This window comes from Phragmites australis, chromosome 18, assembly GCF_958298935.1.
Source record: "Phragmites australis chromosome 18, lpPhrAust1.1, whole genome shotgun sequence".
NCBI lineage: Eukaryota > Viridiplantae > Streptophyta > Magnoliopsida > Poales > Poaceae > Phragmites > Phragmites australis.
This window is the reverse complement of record NC_084938.1, coordinates 17,619,887-17,640,149: the sequence shown is the minus strand read 5'-3', so window position 1 is coordinate 17,640,149 and position 20,263 is coordinate 17,619,887. Positions and strand designations below refer to the sequence as shown.

At 42.8% G+C, this 20,263-nt stretch overlaps 3 protein-coding genes across 4 annotated transcripts; 1 reads left to right on the top strand and 2 right to left on the bottom strand.

Moving 5' to 3' along the window:
• Positions 1–886: 886 nt before the first annotated feature.
• LOC133898579 (uncharacterized) lies at positions 887–2,526 on the bottom strand. The gene is made up of 4 exons (XM_062339284.1): positions 2,378–2,526; positions 1,321–1,945; positions 1,040–1,201; positions 887–964 (listed from the first exon to the last, which is right to left on the bottom strand). The coding sequence occupies exons 1-4, from the start codon at positions 2,524–2,526 to the stop codon at positions 887–889; spliced, it is 1,014 nt and encodes a 337-aa protein (XP_062195268.1).
• Positions 2,527–8,764: 6,238 nt separating this feature from the next.
• LOC133898499 (probable alpha,alpha-trehalose-phosphate synthase [UDP-forming] 9) lies at positions 8,765–14,724 on the top strand. The gene is made up of 4 exons (XM_062339218.1): positions 8,765–9,047; positions 11,350–13,424; positions 13,520–13,793; positions 13,884–14,724. The coding sequence occupies exons 2-4, from the start codon at positions 11,443–11,445 to the stop codon at positions 14,217–14,219; spliced, it is 2,592 nt and encodes an 863-aa protein (XP_062195202.1). The 5' UTR covers positions 8,765–9,047; positions 11,350–11,442; the 3' UTR covers positions 14,220–14,724.
• A 246-nt stretch (positions 14,725–14,970) lies between these two features.
• LOC133898500 (uncharacterized) lies at positions 14,971–19,548 on the bottom strand. Of its 2 annotated transcripts, none has more exons than XM_062339219.1 (4): positions 19,043–19,539; positions 16,637–16,837; positions 15,898–15,992; positions 14,971–15,810 (listed from the first exon to the last, which is right to left on the bottom strand). In XM_062339219.1, the coding sequence occupies exons 1-4, from the start codon at positions 19,437–19,439 to the stop codon at positions 15,253–15,255; spliced, it is 1,251 nt and encodes a 416-aa protein (XP_062195203.1). In that variant the 5' UTR covers positions 19,440–19,539; the 3' UTR covers positions 14,971–15,252. The 2 variants fall into 2 exon arrangements, with proteins under 2 accessions (XP_062195203.1, XP_062195204.1); XM_062339220.1 differs by having other exon boundaries at positions 15,564–15,814; positions 19,043–19,548.
• Positions 19,549–20,263: the final 715 nt, after the last annotated feature.

Here is a 20,263-nt window from a genome sequence, read left to right as displayed (position 1 = left end):
CGACCACGACGGCCATTTAGTCTCGCAAGTCAACGGTGCCCACGACGGCCTACTCGTCTCGCTAGTAGACGGCGCCCAGGACGGCCTCCTATGCTCACAAGTCGATGACTCCTTCTGCGGCGCCCACGACGGTGTCGTCGTCTCGCACCTCCACGGCAACCAGAATGGCGTACTCGTCTCGCTAGTCGACGACTTCTTCGACGGTGGCCACGCCGGTGTAGTCGTCGCGCACCAGGACGGCGCCTACGACGGCGTAGAACGAGAGCACCAGGACTACTCCCATGAAGCCACCCACGATTGGCTCAACGAGCTCGACGATGAGGATTTCTCTGAGTGGCTGTCCGGCACGGGAGGTGGCTGCTATCGATGCTTGCTCGAAGGCCCTTGCGCACGTTGCCGTCGATTGACACCGTGCTCTCGTTGCAAATGCGTTCACAGCGAGTACACCATCAACGCTTGGATATACGGACACGACAACTTTGATTGCAGGTGATGCTCCCAAACGAAGGCGCTCTAGAAGCATGGCATGTCCCGGAATCGTTGTGGAAAAGCGCAGAAGGCTCGGTCGATGTCGATGTCATGGCACCGAACACCGTCGGTGATGCTTGATAACATTAATACCATTACAAAACTGAATCATGGTCCGATTACAATTGGAAAAAACAGAAATAGCAGTAGTACATCTAAGAGACAAATTGTAACGCTTCGCTCACAATTTCTGCCTCGCATTGTAACCTAACTGGAAGAACACCATTCCTCTCCAATGCTTCCTTCTTCAAATGTGGGATTTTATAATGTTGTCCCCTCTTTTGCTGTAGTATCTCTCTCATGCAAGCTTGGTGAGTTAGGAAAATACGGTTACTCCTTGTTACATTCCCAACTTGATCTACAAGTTCAGTGGTAAACTTGATATCAGGAACGTCACTTTGGCAAATGGCAGAGGTGCAGTGTAGTAAGAGCATCGCTTCATAGCAGATGTGCAATGCAGTAAGAACATCAGTGCAGTGAGTAAAATGCCTCAAGGTGATGAGAAGTATACCTTGTCGTAGCGCACCTTGTACATGGCCGCCTCTAGGTTGCGCTCCAGCACCTCCAGCGACGGCATCGTGTACTGCTCCTCGTGAGCCAGCGTCATGAACCTCAACTCCTTCTCCAGCAGCTCGTACATCCTGCCCACGTTCTCTAGCTCGGCGCGCCTCTCCTACCACGCCATAGCACGGACACATTAGTTCTCGATCGAGCAGCATCCATCCCCGCACACAAATTAAACACGTAACTCATGCATGCTTATGCCAAGTACATACTCGTTTCGGTTCCAACCGCTGCCATCCCGGCTACGTCGCAGCCAGCACGTCCAAGCCCTGCACGACCACGGCCAGCGAGTCCAAGTTGGGTGCCGTGGTCGCGCCCGTCGTTGCCTTCGCCTGGGACCTCGAATCCGGCGTGACCGCGGCCGGAGCGCACTAGCTTGGCATTGCCTTCGCCTGATAACCCGATGCTGACATGACCGCGGCCAACTACTCCGAGACTGCAGTGCTCGCGGCCGACGAGGCCGAGCGTTCCGTGGCCACGCCCGGTGATGCCTACGCCTGAGACGTGCTCGGCGTTGCCTTTGCCTGAGACGCGGAACCCGGCGTGACCACGGCCGGCGAGGCCAATTCTAGTGCGCCCGCGGCAGGCGAGGCCAAGTCTGGTGCCCCCGCGACCGTGTGCGCCGACGAGCCCGAGCGTGCCTTCTGTGCCAGCATCTCCTTCTCCCAGCTGATCTCCATCAACATCTTGTTCCTCACCACCATCTCCTTCACCTAGCTGATCGCCAACAACTCCTGCTCCCTGCCCGAGCGTGCCGTCTGAGCCAACATCTCCTTCTCCCTGCTGATCTCCATCAACTCCTTCTCCCACGCTACCATTTCCTTCTCCTACAACATGTATACACCATGTACACCTTGAGCACGAAACAGAACCAAAAAAATAGAAATAAGAACATCATGTATACCTTTATCCCACTCAAGATCGTAGTTGAGATCAATAACAAGTCCATCAAACTCATCAATTTGCTCCCAATTGATTGGCTAGTTGAGGTCAAAATTTGCCATACTCAAATCATTCTAATGGATGAGAGATCAAGAGGAGAGAAAAGAAGTGAAGATGTTCATGGAGAAGATATGGAAGAGCTATGTATAGGAAGATATGTCCATGATTTTGGCGAAATTTGGCTTCCAAATGCTGGGCGGCAGCTTCCAAATAATTGGCGGCAGCTTCCAAATTATGGGCGGTAGCTTCCAAATTTGTTTGCCAGAGAGAAAAGAAGAGAAGAAGCAAATGCTGGGCGCGGGAGAAAAGAAGAGAAGAAGCAAAAGCTTCCAAATTTGTTTGCCTGGCTGCTATGGTGCACACGAAGGGGAACGAATGCTGCCATGGCGCCTGGCTGCTATGGCACGCGTGCGAGCGAGAGATGAAAGCGGAAGCGGGGGAGCGCTTGGCTGCTATGGCGCGCGCGAGGGAAACGCATGCTGCATGCTGCATGGCGTGAGGGAAACAAATGCGGCATGCTGCATGGCGGGGGAAACAAATCGTCTACGCGGCGAGCGAGGCTAATGAATGGCTGGCGGGATACATTCGTTGGTCTTTGTGAAAAATACTATACGCCTTATAAACCGGGAAGGAGGGAGTACTTTGTTATAATATATTTGTTAAATATAGTAAAATTATATTATTAAGAAAATATTTTTAAGATAAATATACTCATATCATTTTCAAATATTTAACTAAATATATAAAGACTAATTTATAGTTAAAATAAAAAACGTTGACCTCATATAACCAAAACGATATACTATCTAACTAAATATATAAAGATTAATTTATAGTTAAAAGTGAAAAACGTTGACCGCATATAACCAAAACGATATACTGGAGGGATGCGTACTGCCTCTCGTGCGTAATGGAATTTTGCACTGCTACGTACGTACAGCAGCGGTAGGAGGAGGAGAAGTACCGTACCTCAAAGCAGCTACTCCCCCTCCTCCTTCGACGACTTGGCGCGGATCTCGATGCGTTTGGTGTAGCACATGCATTGGATAACATCATCAGCTTACGGTGTGACTCGTCGGTGCGCACTGCGCGTAAGATGTCGGTGCTTGAAATGCTTTCAATCAGTACATGGTGCCTTGCCTATCCGGCTCAAACACACGACAACAACAAAGTACAAAAGTACTATATATATACATATATATTCCAGAGTTTTAAAAAAACAAGCAAAGTCGTTCATCCTTTATCCCTGTGCACAGTGTCGCACAGTGCGCCGGAGGCAGCTCGTGGCTAGCGACGGTCTCCCGCAAAAATTGCGACGACTATTTGTTTCAGTTGGGATTTAAAAAAATAATTTATAGATTATGGATTGAAAAAAAACTTTTAAGTTGTAGATTTTAAAAAAATTGATAGATAATTTATTAAAATAGGCTTTCATAATCTTAATTTTCTAGTAGAAAATCGCACGAGAAATCAATCTCTGTACAGCTGCCCAACCAAGGACCGGTGCAGAAAACTCAGAACCTACGAGGGGGTGAGCCGCTAAAAGCGGCGAGGCCTGGGCCGGCTGGCCTTATCCAGTTTCGTGATGCCAGCTCGGACGTCGCGTGGTCGGGCAGCGGCGCGCAGTCGCCCGCCACGCGCCCCAGGCCCCGAGTCGTCGCGGCGGCCCACCGATTTAAATTAATCATCCCTAATCCCGTTCTTGCCCTCCTTAATCACGATTAACCCGTCAGAACCCGCTAATCACAGACACGAACCCCGCCTTCTCGAAAAGACGCAACAGACCGGACAGTCGAGCAAAGGCGTGTTCCAGCTGTAATTAGTCAAACCCGATGCACACCTCCACCGCCTCGGCCCACCCTCACCGGCACGTGGGCCCGGAATCTATCGAAGCACGTGTCAGTGAACGTGGGTACCTGCCCATCGCGTGCGGGGATGGGGCTGAGCTGGAGCGCTTCACCGCGGGGCCCTCGGCTTTAACTAGCGCTATCCAATCCCGACTCCGCCACCGGCCCCCGGCTTTCCGCTCTATTTACGGCTGAATGCCACTGAGCTCTACAAATGGAGTAGCTTGGCGAGCGGGATTTTTTTTTTAGACTGCGGCCCTTTTCAGAAACTTTTCTACGGAAGGATCTATACAAACAATGTCTAAAAATAAGTCATTTGTTAAATAATATGACGTCGTGGCTATTAATGTTGTTATAGCTATTATGTATAATCTTATAAATTTAATATAGAAGATCATATGTTATCATGATATCAATTATCATGATGCTATGCTATGACATTAAATATTATGAAGTCGTGCAAAAAAATCTATTTTTATAATTATTTTTATTAGTCTATTTATAGAATATATTTTTTAAGTAGTTAAAATGTAAAAATTCAACTAAGTAGAGTATATCCTTGGAACATACGTATCCGGAAACGGCTCCTTCTGGTCTTGTTTTATCAGTAGTGTTGTTGGAGTCCCTCTTTGCTGCTCTATAAAGTAACGGTTGATTATGGGGGTGGGAATAGATAAATTAGTTAGGGTTGGATGCGGTGGGCGGCAAAGTGGATATGCGCCGATGCCATGCGTGACCGCTCATTGGCAAAACTCTCTACCATGTGGAAGAGGGTTCGGTTAGTTTAATCACACGCCAATCTTATCTGCCAATGCCGATTAGTTAAAGGATCATCGGTAAATCTCGCACTTTAGGGGGGAATTGCTTCTACAATGAGCCGAAAACTGCGTGTATCGTTGAAAACGAGGGCCGGTTAAAGGACGGATGGAACAGACTAGACGCAGGGGCAGCCTGGCAGGCACACTTGGGAGTAAATTATTTTATAAAAAATTAACTATTTATTATATATAATAACTATGGATATTAGTAGTTGTTAAAAATTAATAATAATTAAGTGGTGTATTTCGACTCAACATACTATTTTTATTTTTTAAATCTTTTGTCACTACCGCACTCCACCATCTTTAAGCCCAATTAGCTCCGGCTAGGGTGAAAATAGATCGGATTCGGACGGATAATGATTTTACTATATCCGAATCCATTTTTTTGTCGAATTCATAATATGAGTGGATATTGCACGTATACGTATTGTTTCAAAGTCAAACAGAGTAAAATGAGAACAAAAACAGACTAAAATAGTCAGATATTATGCTTACACATGGTCGTGCAAGCAACAAGTAACGTGATAACAATCATGCATGTTAGTGTTAGGATCATGTGAGTTTCGTTTGCATTCTGAAGCTATCCATCAATTTTACTGGGATAAGCTTATATGCAAATTTGTATGTATAGCTAAAATCTCATTCAGAATACTGTCACTAGTCACCGCCGCTTTTTTAAAGCGATGAAGGGCTAAATGATTAAAAAAATATAGATAAGTAGATATAAAACAATATCACATAGTTCGTTACAAGAAAAAGAAACTGAGTGTTATTTCTGTTTCTTTCACGCATGTAAGAGGCATACACACTAGCACATAAAAATACTATATATTTATCAAATGAGCATAAAATAGTAGACAATAGCTAAAAAAAATAATTCAAAATATTACATTGCATAGACAGATAAAATCCATACTCTATTTTATAGATAGTAGCTAGTATTAGTATGGACCGAAGGCAATATATATAGTAAAATACGGATATTCTGATCTAAAAATTGGATAAAATGTATCTATCAGATTTTTAATACGGTATCCGTATCTATATGAAATTATCTATATCCATATCTATATCCGTATTAAATCAGAAACTATATGTTCCGCTTTCATCCCTATCTGTATGTGGCCCAAATATGCCACATACATTTGTTATAACAATTTTTTTAGCAACATACACCCATTATTAAAATGTTGGACCCACCACTGACCAGACGTAATGCATATTGTAAATATTTGTGAGTTTCGGACAAACGGGCATATTTGATTCTGTGATTTCCGCCGATCTAAGGACTGTCATAAGTGCTAGTAGAAGATAGTAGCCAACATTTTGTTTGAAGTGTAGTGGATTTATTTTGTGTTCTTTTGAAAAATAAACAGCACATAAGCATAGCTGTCTACTGTAAGCTAAAGTTGCATGTATAATGGAACCATGAATCGGTTTGATGCCAAATGAAGCGGAGGTTTAGAACCTTTTGGAAGCATGCGCTTGTACACTTGTCGCCCATGCGCTTGTACACTTGTAGCCTATCCTTTCCGTCGTGCTGTTTGGTCAAATGTTGCTGTCGCTGTCCCGTCTGGGATATCTTCTAATTATAGTACTGGTGTAGTGTCCAACTAGATAACCATCTCTGCCGATGAAAGATAAGATAAATAATGCACCTACGGGTCTCAAAACATTTATTAATCATCACACCTTAAATATAAGATATTAGCATGAAAGCAAAGTTATTAATCGATCTTGACCAGCTGAGGCTATCTGTACCTAGCACTTTCGGTTCTTGCTTATCGCCAAATAAATTTTGGCTAGATGGAGTAGATAAAGATATTAATTTAGTGTAGACCGTGGATAGGATTTTTGGTGAGGAGTATAGTATCTTTTTTTTGTACCTCGGATGACATATGTTTGTGACTTGGTGTACACTATACATCTTTTGGTACTGAAGACATATATCCCTATGGTTGTCCTAGGATAAGAAGTAAAAAAAGCATAATACAAATTTCTCAAAGCTAAGTTATATCATTTTATTTCAATATTGGTAACAACTCGAGTCATTACCCCTGGAACTTTGAGTGATATTTGAAATATATATTTGTTTTTGTGTGGAATGGGACTCGTCTTGAAAAAAAAAAAACAAATTAGAGCCGATGCAAAAAAAAGTATCTTCGTTTGTTCTTAGATGCTACATAGCTACCCTCTTGGATCTTAAATATAAGTGCATTTAGGTTTATCAGTCAAATCTTTTTAGATTTGATCATCAATAGAAAAAAATTATAAAGATTGATAGCATATGGTTGATGTTACTAAATTTATTATGAAAAATGCTATCATAATATATAACTATTTCTATTTTAAATAATTTATTTTTATAAATATTGTTAGTCAAAATGGCACATTAAAGATCGTGTTGATGTCCTAATAGACTTATGTTTAGGATTGGAGGGAATAGTAGCATCGTGCAAGTACTTATTTTACTCCATGTGTTCAAGAAAGGTGTCGTTTTGGAACCTGGTGATGCTTTTGAAAGGACCTTAAACCATAGATTTTTGTTGGAAGATGTGTGCTAAATGAAATGGGATCTCCTGATTTCACCGGTTGGTGAAGTAAGTCAGTGACTTTAAATTGATATAATCCGATGGATTCGAGTTGGATAGATCAGATGTGACAGTACAATATTACTACAATACTTTTGATACGATGTTTGAAGCCATGATACTATTTACACTCTCATATTTCACTGGTTATTTGTGCCTTCATCGTGCTGAAATCAGAGGATTTCGATCCGCACTAAACCTAAGAAATTTACTGTTATCAAAGTATTTGTCAGAAAGATCTTTCAACTGACCAATCTAGACACCTACAAAAATTCTAGATCGAAATGAAAATGATTTGACTGCAAGTTCCAGAGATAGTTAGTTACTCAGGTTGAGTTGTAACTGTGTGGGCAAATAGACAACTCAACATCGATTCAAATTCAAATGTTTTCTTCTTAAGCTGTAAGCCTTAATAAAAATAAACATGAGAGCACATCAAAATAGATACATAAGACCTCAAAAGTTTTTTTATGCATATATAAACACGTCTGCAAATAATGCTTTTCCTTATTACCCCGCAGTCTTGTAAAAAGTATCTACAGGTGTAATCAGATTTGCACGAAGGTAAATCGCAATTCTTCAAAATTAAAAGGCTTATTGTGTGTGTATATAAGAGCATATATAATTGGTTGCTTAGAGTAGTTGCTTATAGGAAAAAAACTAATTTTTTTCTTAACCACAGTAGAATAGGTGCTTATGTGGATGGTAAGTTGCTTACTTAAGTATCACTGTTTATATTGGTGCTAACAAGATAGTTAATCGTATTTAATTACATGGATTCTTTGTTTGTATTGAAAATTACAATTTTTAAGCACATATAGTCTTTGTTTGTATTGAAAATTACAATTTTTATATAGATATTTAACACTCTGTTTTTTTAAGCACATAGCCATAAACACTTAGTATTGTTCATGCCCTAAAAGCACCTGCAATAATACCTTTCCTTATTACCCATTAAAAAACTCATAAGCCGCCATCAGATTTTCTGAGAAGGAAAATCCCAAATCTACAAAATTAAAAAGAAATATCTCAGAGCAAGAGTCAATCCTACCCTTAAGCATGAACAATACTACGTGCTTATGGCCAGATGTTTAAGAAAAATATTAAGTATTTACATAAAAATTATAATTTCTAATGCAAACAAAGACTGTATGTGATTAAATATAATTAATTATATTATTAGCACTAATATAAATAGCAATACTTAAATAATCACCTGGTCCTCTGCTAAGAAACTGTGCTAATACGGTTGAAAAAAAAAACCAATTTTTCCATAAGCACCTCTCTAAACACCCATTGTACATGCACTCTCGTATACTAGTATATACTTGGAATAAAATAAACACCAAAAAGTAATCTCATCAACGATGGCATATAGGTAAATATGAGACACCCCTCGGGCACGGGTTATCCTGCTCTCTTTCTCTCTCTCTGATCCTAAGTTGAGTGCTCACCTGCAAAACCTTTGTGCCTAAAAATACCGCTCATACCGCAGCAGGCTCAGAGTAATTTCTCCCCTCCCTGTCTCGACATTTCTTGCGCCCTCGCCCCTGTCCCTGTCTCTCCTCCCCCTCTCACCTCTGTCTCGCTCAACTCTGGTTTGGTGTTCACATAGAAGGAGAGAGCGAGAGAAGCAAGCGAGCGAGCAAGGATCAGGAGCAGAGAGCCGGGGGCCAGGAATTCTCTGTGGAAAGCGAAGCCGAGGGGAAGAAGAAGGGGAGGGCAGTGAAGAGCGCGCGTCGCGTTTGATCTGGGTGAGGAGCGGCTTTGCTCTCTGTTTTCCTCTGCGCTCTATTCTTCTCTGGTTTTCCGGTTGCTTTTGGAGGCGGGTGTAGGGCTGGAAAGGTTTGATCTTGGGAGCAGTTTTGACCCCATTTTTAGTTACGTATCCTTCAAGCAGCGATTTTTGTCTCAGGGATGCGAAACAAGGCAAATTCTTTGGTTTGGTTCGTCGCGTGTGGTTTTAATCTGTCTCTTTCTTTTTTTAACGTACGAAGCTGATTCGGTTTTGGTTCTCATTTCAAACGAAACCTAATGTGAAAAGGGATTTTTCCCCTCAAATTTTTTGATGTTGTTCTTATAATCTGCTTCAGGCCTTTCCTACCTTACATTCTCCTTCACTTTTTCCCTTCAACATTTTGATTCGTAGTTACTGCATTCGCGTACGAAACATTGCGGTCAATTTGGTTCTTTTGGTTTGCTTGGACGAAGGACGAGCGTGCCCTTTTATGGGGGTATTATTCTGCTGTTGCATTGTTCTGTCTGTACATCGTACCATTTCGTGTTTCAGTTTGCGTAATTTTAGGATGCGTGCAATTTTACCCCCTCAATTTTTGTTAGTACTTAGCTCTGTTTGTTTTGCGCAATAAATCTACCACTGGTTAAGATTCAGTTCATGGTTGCGCACATTACTGTTATTGATGATGATGAGATTTCGATGTCAGATGTGTTCGTCTTATTTCCTCTGCATTTCTAGCTATACAAAAGGTGACTAGTATGGAGTAATATTATTATTCTTTTATTGGGGAAGTTTCTTCACCAAGCTAGAAGTCATGTGTATTTGTAGACAACGGCCTTTTCTTTTTGTGTAGAAAATCTTGTTTTTTAAGGTTACAGTGAGTAGTATATTTGATTTTGATCAGAAAGCCCAAGAGTTTGCCCCAATTTGTTGTCAAAGCTAAGTAGTGATATTCTGCACAGCAGCCATGGAGTTGGTACAGTTGTACCCTCCTGCGATACTCCATGCAAGTAGATTGATTTTGTTGATGTTTGAAAATATATCGATGGAAGTTGTCTTCAACGCAATGCAGCAGCTAGCATCAGTTGCATGGGGTGCTGGATCAAGTTCCCATGGCTGCTTTGCTATGCCGTGTTTAGTAGTATCTTGTGTAGGCCAGCTCTCGCCAAATCGGCCTTGCAATTTGTGTGCGAACTGGTGGCTCCTGGACCCCTCTAGACTGGGATGCCAAGTACTATAAGCAAGTGTGGCATGAAACTGTAGGTTGTTGTGCTTGATAAGAATGGGGAAGCACTCAATTGAGTGGTTGCATCATGCTGATGGAGTGTGCTACTGTAGTGGTGGTCCTGGTATTTCTATTTTTTATGTTTTTGGTAAGGGTGCGTGGTCCATCCTTTTGATTAGTTCTTTTGGAATGGATATTTTGGGCCTAAACTGTAGTAAATCTGTAAATGTGATATTGTTTTGGATCTTTGGGGAGATGAGATTGTGTTCAAGTGCTTAGGCTGTAGAATAGCATCTTCATTCCTCAGACCTCAATAATGATATTACAAAGGTCTAACAGTTGCATACATAATATCTTTTTTTTTGTGTGCTGGAGTGTAGTGTTACTGTATTTGATAGGAAGTGCTTTCTTCTCTTTCTTTGTAAAAAAAAAGCAACCAACTGGATTTGAACTACTTTGTGAGTAGTCTGTTTTTAGTTGCCTCTGAATTCTAAGGGGTAGTTAGTTCAGTCACCGTATGTTCTGCTTCTGCTACTGGCAGAAGTCAGAAGTCAGAACAAACGGGGTTCTGTAGAAGTGGCTTCTGGAGAAACCAGAAGCCTGCTTCTGAGGAAAATAAACTAAAGCTGAGAAGCTCGTTGAGATACGTTTTTCTGAGAAACTATGTGCTGAGAAGCCAAAAATTTGTTGTAGAAGTCAACAATCTATTTCTAAAAGCAACTTTTTAGATAAGGCAAAAGCATAGCTTTTCAGAAAAGCCCAAAAACAGAAGCTCAAACAAACATGCCCTTAGTCTACTGCAGTTTGCCACCATGCACTACGAAATTTTGTGAACAAAGTATGGGTTTCAAATTGTAAACAGGCGATTGTTTGTTATGATGAGAGCAACATGATGCTTCGATGAAATCAAAATATTAGTTAATGGCTTGACATATATCCTTTTCTTCCATTAAGTGAATTAATCTTGGAACTAATATATTACACAAGTTCCAAGATTAATTCATTTATCTTCAATACAGTGTATTGAGATATGCCATATCTTATGGTAGTTGGCATCAAGGTTTGCTGATATACTCTGTTTGTTGTTCCACAGGAATTCAAAACGTACAGTGCTACCTACTGTGATATAAAGGCCGAAACAAATTGGTTTGACTGTGTTCTGGTCTCAACACAAGGTTGCGGAACCATGGTTTCTAAATCATATTCAAATCTGCTAGACATGACCTGTGGAGATGGATTTGACTTTCGCCAACCTTTTAAGTCTCTTCCTCGTGTTGTAACTTCTCCTGGCATTATATCTGATCCTGACTGGGATACAAGAAGTGATGGTGATTCAGTTGGTTCAGCATCTTCTACTGAGAGGAAAATAATTGTTGCCAACTTCCTTCCACTGAACTGTACAAAAGATGAAGCTGGGCAATGGTCCTTCTCATTGGATGATGATGCACTACTCATGCAACTTAAAGATGGTTTTTCAAATGAGACTGATGTTGTGTATGTGGGCAGTTTGAAAGTTCAGGTAGATCCCAGTGAGCAGGACCAAGTTGCACAGAAGCTTCTTAGAGAATATCGATGCATACCTACTTTTCTCCCTTCTGACCTCCAGCAGCAGTTCTATCATGGATTCTGCAAGCAGCAATTGTGGCCACTTTTCCACTATATGCTCCCCATTTGCCTTGACAAAGGTGAGCTATTTGATCGCAACCTGTTTCAAGCCTATGTCCGAGCCAACAAACTTTTTGCGGACAAAGTTATGGAAGCGATCAATACAGATGATGATTATGTTTGGGTTCATGATTATCACCTCATGCTGCTCCCTACATTCTTAAGGAAGAGGTTACACCGAATAAAGCTTGGTTTCTTCCTTCACAGTCCATTCCCCTCCTCAGAAATCTATAGGACTCTGCCTGTAAGGGATGAAATCCTGAAGTCACTGCTTAATGCTGATCTAATTGGTTTTCAAACATTTGACTACGCTCGCCACTTCCTTTCTTGTTGTAGCAGATTGCTAGGCTTGCATTATGAATCAAAACGTGGTTACATTGGAATAGAGTACTTTGGCCGAACAGTGAGTCTGAAGATCCTCTCAGTGGGTGTCCTTGTTGGTCGACTTGAATCTGTCTTGAAGTTGCCTGCTACTGTGAGCAAGGTTCAAGAAATTGAACAGAGGTATAAAGGCAAGATGCTGATGTTAGGAGTAGATGACATGGACATTTTCAAAGGAATAAGTCTAAAACTTCTTGGGCTGGAGCTTCTTCTAGAGAGAAATCCGAAGCTTAGAGGGAAGGTTGTCCTTGTACAGATTATCAATCCAGCAAGAAGCACAGGGAAGGATGTGCAGGAAGCTATTACAGAAGCTGTCTCTGTGGCTGAAAGGATTAATATGAAGTATGGTTCTTCAGGTTACAAGCCTGTTGTCCTAATTGACCATCACATACCATTTTATGAAAAGATTGCATTCTATGCTGCATCTGATTGTTGTATTGTAAATGCTGTTAGGGATGGTATGAACTTGGTACCATATGAGTATACTGTTTGCCGACAGGGAAATGAGGAAATAGATAAACTCAGAGGTGTTGACAAAAACACCCATCACACAAGCACACTTATTGTTTCAGAGTTTGTTGGTTGCTCCCCATCTCTTAGCGGTGCTTTCAGAGTAAATCCTTGGAGTGTCGATGATGTGGCTGATGCCTTGTACCGTGCAACTGATTTGACTGAATCTGAGAAACGGCTGCGGCATGAAAAGCACTATCGCTATGTCAGTACTCATGATGTTGCTTACTGGGCACGAAGCTTTGCTCAAGATCTGGAAAGAGCATGCAAAGATCATTACAGCAGAAGGTGTTGGGCTATTGGGTTTGGTCTGAACTTTAGAGTTATCGCTCTTTCTCCTGGCTTCAGAAAGTTGTCTTCGGAGCACTTTGTTTCTTCCTATAACAAGGCTTCCAGAAGAGCAATATTTCTTGACTACGATGGTACACTTGTGCCCCAGTCATCAATCAACAAAGCTCCAAGTGCAGAACTCATTTCCATTCTTAACACCTTATGTAACGATCCAAAGAACAATGTATTTATAGTCAGTGGAAGAGGACGAAACTCCCTTGATGAGTGGTTTTCTCCATGTGAGAAGCTTGGTATAGCTGCAGAACATGGCTATTTTATCAGGTATGCCAGTTGAAGTTATCATTGTTGTTACATACACCACTGTGTATACTTCTATAGTTCTCAGGATGTGTGATGAACTATTTCTGTTTTTTCAGATGGAACAAGGAAGCTGCATGGGAATCAAGCTATTCAAGTCCGCATCGTGAATGGAAGCACATTGCTGAACCTGTCATGCAAGTATACACTGAGACAACTGATGGATCCTTCATAGAGCCAAAGGAAAGTGCTCTAGTATGGCACTATCTGGACGCAGACCATGATTTTGGTTCCTGCCAAGCAAAGGAACTACTGGATCATCTTGAGAGGGTGCTATCAAATGAACCTGTTGTTGTAAAGTGCGGTCATTATATTGTAGAAGTGAAACCACAGGTATATTCCCTTTGATATCCTTCAATATTTTGTCATTTGACTTTCATGTTGGCTACATCTCGCGCTAACTGAAAGTCATTATTCACGCAGGGAGTTAGTAAGGGGTTTGCTGTTGACAAGCTAATCCGCACCTTGGTCAACAATGGGAAATCACCAGATTTTCTGATGTGCATCGGTAATGATCGATCTGACGAGGACATGTTCGAAAGCATCAATGGCATGACCTCCAATTCTGTATTATCACCCACAGTTCCGGAGGTCTTTGCTTGTTCGGTTGGCCAAAAGGCCAGCAAAGCAAAGTACTACGTTGATGACACTGGAGAAGTAATCAGATTACTGAAGAATGTAACTCGTGTTTCGTTGCAACGGGAGGATGTCAGTCATGGACGTGTGAGCTTCAGAGATGTACTTGATTATGCGGACTAAGCCACCAGAAATTTACCTGAACAAGTTAGCTGCAATGCGAAGCATGTACATTCCAGTGTCTTCATCTCTCAGTGATTCATTCTAGGAGGGTGTGTTATCCAGAGTTCTAGACTCGCTGACATGAATAATCACCATCGTAAGAACAGCAGAAATGCGAGTTGATGTTTGCAAAGGTTCGGGTGATGCATATGTAGACAATTTTGCTAGGAAAGGAAGGTTCTTGCTGGAGGTTTGCAGTGTGATAGGAAAGCCTCTATTGACCGGAGGTTTGCTGGCTTCTACAAATGATTGTTTGAATCCGTTCTCCTGCTATATTGATGATTACGTTGGTTCTTCCGAGTTTCTCTGGGGAACTTGCATTGTTGATCCTTAGCTCATTGTAGGTCTATATGGTGTGACATATTTTAGCCCCTCCAGTCGTAAGACCTGTTATCTCAATCCCTGAACTTTAAAATGTGGTATCATGACATCTATGGTTCAAAAGCAAGGATTTCCTAGCTGAAAAGCAAGGTTGGTAGTAACGCAATGAGAAACAAACAATAAGATTACATTCAAGCACTCCTGTCATGAACATATCGTACCATATCATGAGAGATGCCATCGTGAGATTAAACAAGATAAAGTAGAAGTCAGGTTGCAGGCAAGAAATTTGATTTGTAGCCCAAATCTCACTTCCTCGTACAACACCGTTTCCACATTCAGAGCTGCGTAAGAACTCATCAGCATCAACCAGCCACACGAATTCTGTCACTCACATAAAACAACTCATACATTACTAGACACCACGAAGCTGTCACCAGACAGAAATTCTAGGCATCATCACATGGACTTACAATACCCAGGTGTATTTAAAATCTTACATGCCATGGCCACACAAGATACAAACATTTGGTACGGAGTTCTTTTACTTGTTCACAAGGCAAATACTGGTGCTGATGCAGTATATTAGTAGGAACTGCTTCAGCAGGTACGACACAGCTACACAGGTGGCATTGGTCCTCCAATGTACACATGCTCGAGGGTGACGTCAAGCTCAGAGAACTTCATTGCCTCCATGCAACCTCCTCCTGCTTACACTATTACTACTAACAGTTAAACTATGGCGTCCCTCCTGACCTGAAAACCCTGATAAGTTGGCCTTGATCATGTGATCAATTTTCTTAACACTGCCCGGTGGGGTGTCTAGAAGCCCCATCAAGTCATCGTCAAAGGATGGCTCCTTACCCTCCGGACTATTGGCGTCTCCATTATCCTCCTTTCCACTGGCATCTCCATCAAAGCTTATCAGATCCCCCAATTGCTCGGAAGGAGCAAGAGCTTTGTTATGAAGACCGATGTTAGAAGTAGTGCGAGTCTTGTCTAAATCATGATGATGAAAAGGCTTATAGGGAACTCCTTGCTCTAACCTAACGCTAGGGAACACCACAGTAAGATAGCCATGACTAACTCTAACCAGTTTAAGCAGGAGGGTGTAAAACAAGGAGTTAGCAACTGCGCTTTTTATGTCGCAGAAGCTGATCAGAGTTGTCTTCCTCCGGATTGTCCTGTATTGCTTCTGTATCCTGCTGAAAAAGTGGTTGATGGAGATTTCCTGCCTACATGTTTCAGGTTACACTGTCTTAATTACTGTATGTATTGATCTTCTTTGAAGTATAAATGGAAGCAGGAGCACACTCACATGGAAAGGGTAAAAATGACGAACTAAGAACCCGATAATTGAACCGAACAACGCACACAGTACTGCAATGATCGACACCGATGTAGTTCCCAAGCCTGCAAATTCATGAAAAGAACATCAACAGTGTGATAGTGCCACAATTTTTACAGCAAACTATTATCAAGACCGGCAACTACATAGGCCATTTAGTGGAATATTATATACTTACTTTCCACCAATGAAAGCAGAGCAGGGAGTCCACAGATATCATACCACTATTCTAACTATCACACTATTAGGCATTGCTAACAGATGGCACGAAAAAAAGTTTTGGACCCAGAAACAAGAGGAGTTGAGGAAAAATCAAGTTGTCATCATTGAATCTCCAAAACATTCAATCTATTAGTTTGAGACGAATATGGAAGATTCTCCGACTAATAATAGAGTATCTGAAATACAAGTTGAATGATGGAAGCAAAACCCTGATGTATATCCAGATGAGAGAGCACATATGATCAAGAAAGCTACATGTACACTGGAAGAATCAACACATTTTACTAATCTTTCTTCACAGATAACCATTACAGGGTATGCGTGGTATTGTAAATTGAAAGACAATTGCACTGCAATGGATAAATTTTGCTGATATAACAAATGATAATACTAAAACTCAAGAAGTTAGGTACTGAAACATGAGTAATCTACGGCGCCTATACAAGGGTAAATGTTAAAACAAGTTGAAGGTCCATTTAGCATTTACCTGGCTGTGTCTCATGTGCACAATCTTCTGGCTTTAGATTGATTTGTCTAATCATTCGATTTCCTCTGTCAGCAACTAAAAGTGCACAAATTTTAGGAACATAAACAAGCTCAAAGTCTTGGGAGAAGGTAGCATTCTGTGCTGGTCCATCCCTGTGACCCCACCCTGATGAGTGGCCTCCAGCAATTGTAGCAGTGAAACCTAGCAATGAGAAATTCGTAGCAAAAAATCAGGAAAAAAACCTAGCAAAGCTTAAATGCCTTATTTTCCCAAGTACTAAGATTATCAAGCATGATAAACTCTGCTGGCATCACCACATAAAAATATTTTACAGTGTTGTAGATAGGAAATGGGTACTCAACCATAGAATACCACTGCTTAGGTTTGCAACAGCATATCTTAGGGGCGCAAGGCGAGATGAGAAAGTGTAAGGGTTTAGGGAGTATGTAAAACATAAGTGTTTGGTCTGCTCCGGACCACGCATTAGCAAATTGGCCAATTTATCTAAAGACACGGCTAAATTCCGAGCGTGCATGCTATAGTAATTGTCGACGATTAATAAATCGCCTATCTTACGAGAAACATGATGAAAGTAGGGCTACTCCATCTTGCCGAATCAAACACCAAAGATAGAGATTTCATACAGATTCGGACCTCTCGAAGGATAATAACCCTACGTCATGTGTTCTTGTACTGATCTTCGAGACAGATTAGAAGGGGGGGGGGGTCCTGGCTAGCCTAGATGGGATCTAAAACTAGTTGAAGGCTCCTTGCACGAGTAGTCGCAATTGTGGTTGTGATTGCAGATGCAGATGGCTTGTATGGCTTCTGGATCTCTTGTCCCCTCTGCAGGGTCCCCCGGCTCCGTATATATGACGGTTGCTCTATAGAATGTGGATTTATTTCCGAGTAGGATCCTGCCATCCTTAAACATAGAGATACTTCCTTGTTTAAGGGATATCTTGACGTCCGGGGTTTCCCTCGCTAAATATGACCGTACAATCCGGGTATTAAGGTACCTCAGGGATTCATATACGTATTGTACATGGTAGTTTTATATTACTCATCATCAGTAATATAGCATGCACACCTATTTTTAAAATAGTGTACGAATAGTCTCCACCCTTTCCATTTCTGGTTATTAGACATTTACGGGGCTAGAGGAGGGAAACAACGCAGAGAAGCGAGGCAGGGAGCAAGACGTGTCCATGCGGATGGGAAGACCATTTGTTCTTCCCTTATTCACCTAGATATATAAAAGCAATTATGTTAAATGTGTAGACAAATTAGACTAGATTACGAAAGCAAAATAGAAAACATGTGAAGGCAAATCAGATGTGTTTTATTCCTTGAACAAAAATCAAAGCAATTTGTATTGTTCCTCTCAACAAAATTTATTGATTTGTTTCCGATTTTGCCTGAGCAAATCAAGGTGGAACCCATGAGCAGTTAAAAGAACCATGTAAAACCCGTACATTCTCCACTTTTTTCATGCACTATGTCGTGCAAAATCAAATATGAGAGAAAAAATATCATAAGCAAATTGGTAATGGCTAGAGGCAAATATTTGCATATCCGCAAGCAAAATCATACAAACCTAAAAGCAACTTTGGCAAATTTCACAAGCAAAAAATAGGAAAAATTTGCACAAAAATAAGATGATTTTGGAGAAGCAAAATAAGGAGAAAAAGAACCAACTTTAGACATTAAGTAGGCAAATTGGTACAAAAACCAAAAACAACTTTTCCGCGCCGACAAGGAAGTCATAGAACTTGATCTGGAGCGTGCCGGAGGTGGTGCAGTGGAGCTCGAAGGGCCGGTTCTTGCTCTTGTCGTCCTTGCCATCGCTGGCCACGGAGGAGGTGGAGAGGAGGAGCAGCGCAAAGGCGAAGGGGACAAAGGAGATGATGGAGCGGAAGAGGTGCACGGGGAGGAAGTAGGCCTGCCCAGGCTGCAACTCCTCGGCAAGCGCCATGGCCAGGATCTTCTCCCCGATCAGCAGCATGTCAGCACGGCATCATGGTTGATTCTTCTACTTCTACTGTGGTGGGTGATGTGTGGTGGTGAGGTGGTCGGTGGTGGTGTGAGGATAAGGTTGGGGGGGGGGGGGGACATGTGGGGTGGCAGGTTGTGTATGCGGGAAGTCAAAGGAATACCACCATTTACAAATTTCAATCGACAACATTAACATCCCAATCGGGCCTTACCTCGAATCGAAAGCGAGAGGCGCGTAACATTCCAAACGAAACATAAATGCGGCCGTATCGATCACAAAGGTCCAGATCGCCAAATAAATTTCCTCGTATCCAGCAAACCCTTAAAGGCTTAAAGCCTAACTGACGACCGATCGAACGAGGAAACTAGCGTGGAGACGAACGAAGCACGAGATGGCAATAGCGAACTGACCGGAGGGCGCGACCTTGCGGACAGCGCGGTTGAGTCGATCGGCGACGTAGACGTTGTCGGCGCCGTCGACGGCGATGCTGCGCGGGCGGTTGAACGCGGCGTCGTCGGGCCCGCCGTCGTTGAACCCGGGCGGTTTGCCCCCCGCGAGCCTGCGCAGCTCGCCCCCGGGGAGGGCGAGGGTGTAGATCGCGGAGTCGGCAGAGTCGAGGAGGACGAGGTCCCCGGAGCCGGGCCGCGGGAGGAGCGCGTACGGGTGGGCCACGGGGTGGGGGTTGAGGTCGGCCGCGGTGGTGACGGTGTAGCCGTCCTCGAGGACGCGGTCGGCGGCAGCGAGCAGCGGGAGGAGGAGGACGAGGAGGGCGGGGGGAAGGCGGCGGGGTCGGGGTGGGGAGGCCATCGTCGCGGGACGCTGCGGCGGCGGAGGCGGTGGGAGAGATCACTGGGACTGGGAGTGGGGAAAGCGGGAGCGAGGCAGGGAGGCCTGTAGGTACGTGCCACGTGCGGGTGGCAGTTTAGTCTACCGGGTCCCTCCCTCCCGTGGCACCGCCGCGGCGACCGAGGAGACCCGACTTGACCGCGTGCACGCGGGCCGCTTGGGCGCGGGGCCCAGCTGTGAGAACGAGTAATCAGATTAGTGTTCGGTTGGGTGTAGAAAGTTAAATAAGATATGTTATTTTAGTTGAATAGAATAATTTTAGATAAGATGGTAAAAGTAATATATTTAGTTTAATGTATAAAACTGTTGGGGATAGGTCTAGACTTACCAAGAAGCCTAGGTAACAATAAAGTCTATATAAAGATTTGAGGGTTTTTATGTAATATTTGTACCCTATCGAGAGTTGGAGAGGAAATTTCACCTCTCTACCTTACCTATATAAAGGACACAAGAGATCAAAGGGGAACGATTCCTTCCACATCCATTCCTTCTCTCTACTCATATTGAACCCTTTGGTACTATTCATAAAAATAGTTCTAACAGTTAGCGCCGTCTGTGTGGATCTGGTTCCAAAGAGTGAGAAAGCCTTTGTCCTCGTGTGAGGGCCTTCGTTTAGGCTTCCCTGAGTGTGGGCCTCCATCGATCTTTGTCACCACGAGAGCGCCATTGTCGGCCTTCGTCCTTATGCGTGGACCTTTGGCTAGATAGGCTTTGCACCATGCTCGTTGGCCTTCGACCAGGCGACCCAAGCCTTCGGATCATTGGGCCTTCCTATAGACCTTCTA

Excerpts from the sequence above, each read along its gene's own strand:
- LOC133898579 (XM_062339284.1), bottom strand. The coding sequence starts at position 2,526 with ATGCAGCATGCAGCATGCGTTTCCCTCGCGCGCGCCATAGCAGCCAAG. Across the intron at positions 1,946-2,377 it reads GTGTGCACCATAGCAGCCAG|GTGTACATGGTGTATACATG; the intron begins GCAAACAAATTT and ends TTCGTGCTCAAG. Across the intron at positions 965-1,039 it reads ACAAGGTGCGCTACGACAAG|CGATGCTCTTACTACACTGC; the intron begins GTATACTTCTCA and ends TCTGCTATGAAG.
- LOC133898499 (XM_062339218.1), top strand. The coding sequence starts at position 11,443 with ATGGTTTCTAAATCATATTCAAATCTGCTAGACATGACCTGTGGAGAT. Across the intron at positions 13,425-13,519 it reads GAACATGGCTATTTTATCAG|ATGGAACAAGGAAGCTGCAT; the intron begins GTATGCCAGTTG and ends CTGTTTTTTCAG. Across the intron at positions 13,794-13,883 it reads TTGTAGAAGTGAAACCACAG|GGAGTTAGTAAGGGGTTTGC; the intron begins GTATATTCCCTT and ends TTATTCACGCAG.
- LOC133898500 (XM_062339219.1), bottom strand. The coding sequence starts at position 19,439 with ATGGCCTCCCCACCCCGACCCCGCCGCCTTCCCCCCGCCCTCCTCGTC. Across the intron at positions 16,838-19,042 it reads CCGCAAGGTCGCGCCCTCCG|GTTTCACTGCTACAATTGCT; the intron begins GTCAGTTCGCTA and ends TCTCATTGCTAG. Across the intron at positions 15,811-15,897 it reads GTCATTTTTACCCTTTCCAT|GAAATCTCCATCAACCACTT; the intron begins GTGAGTGTGCTC and ends ACATGTAGGCAG.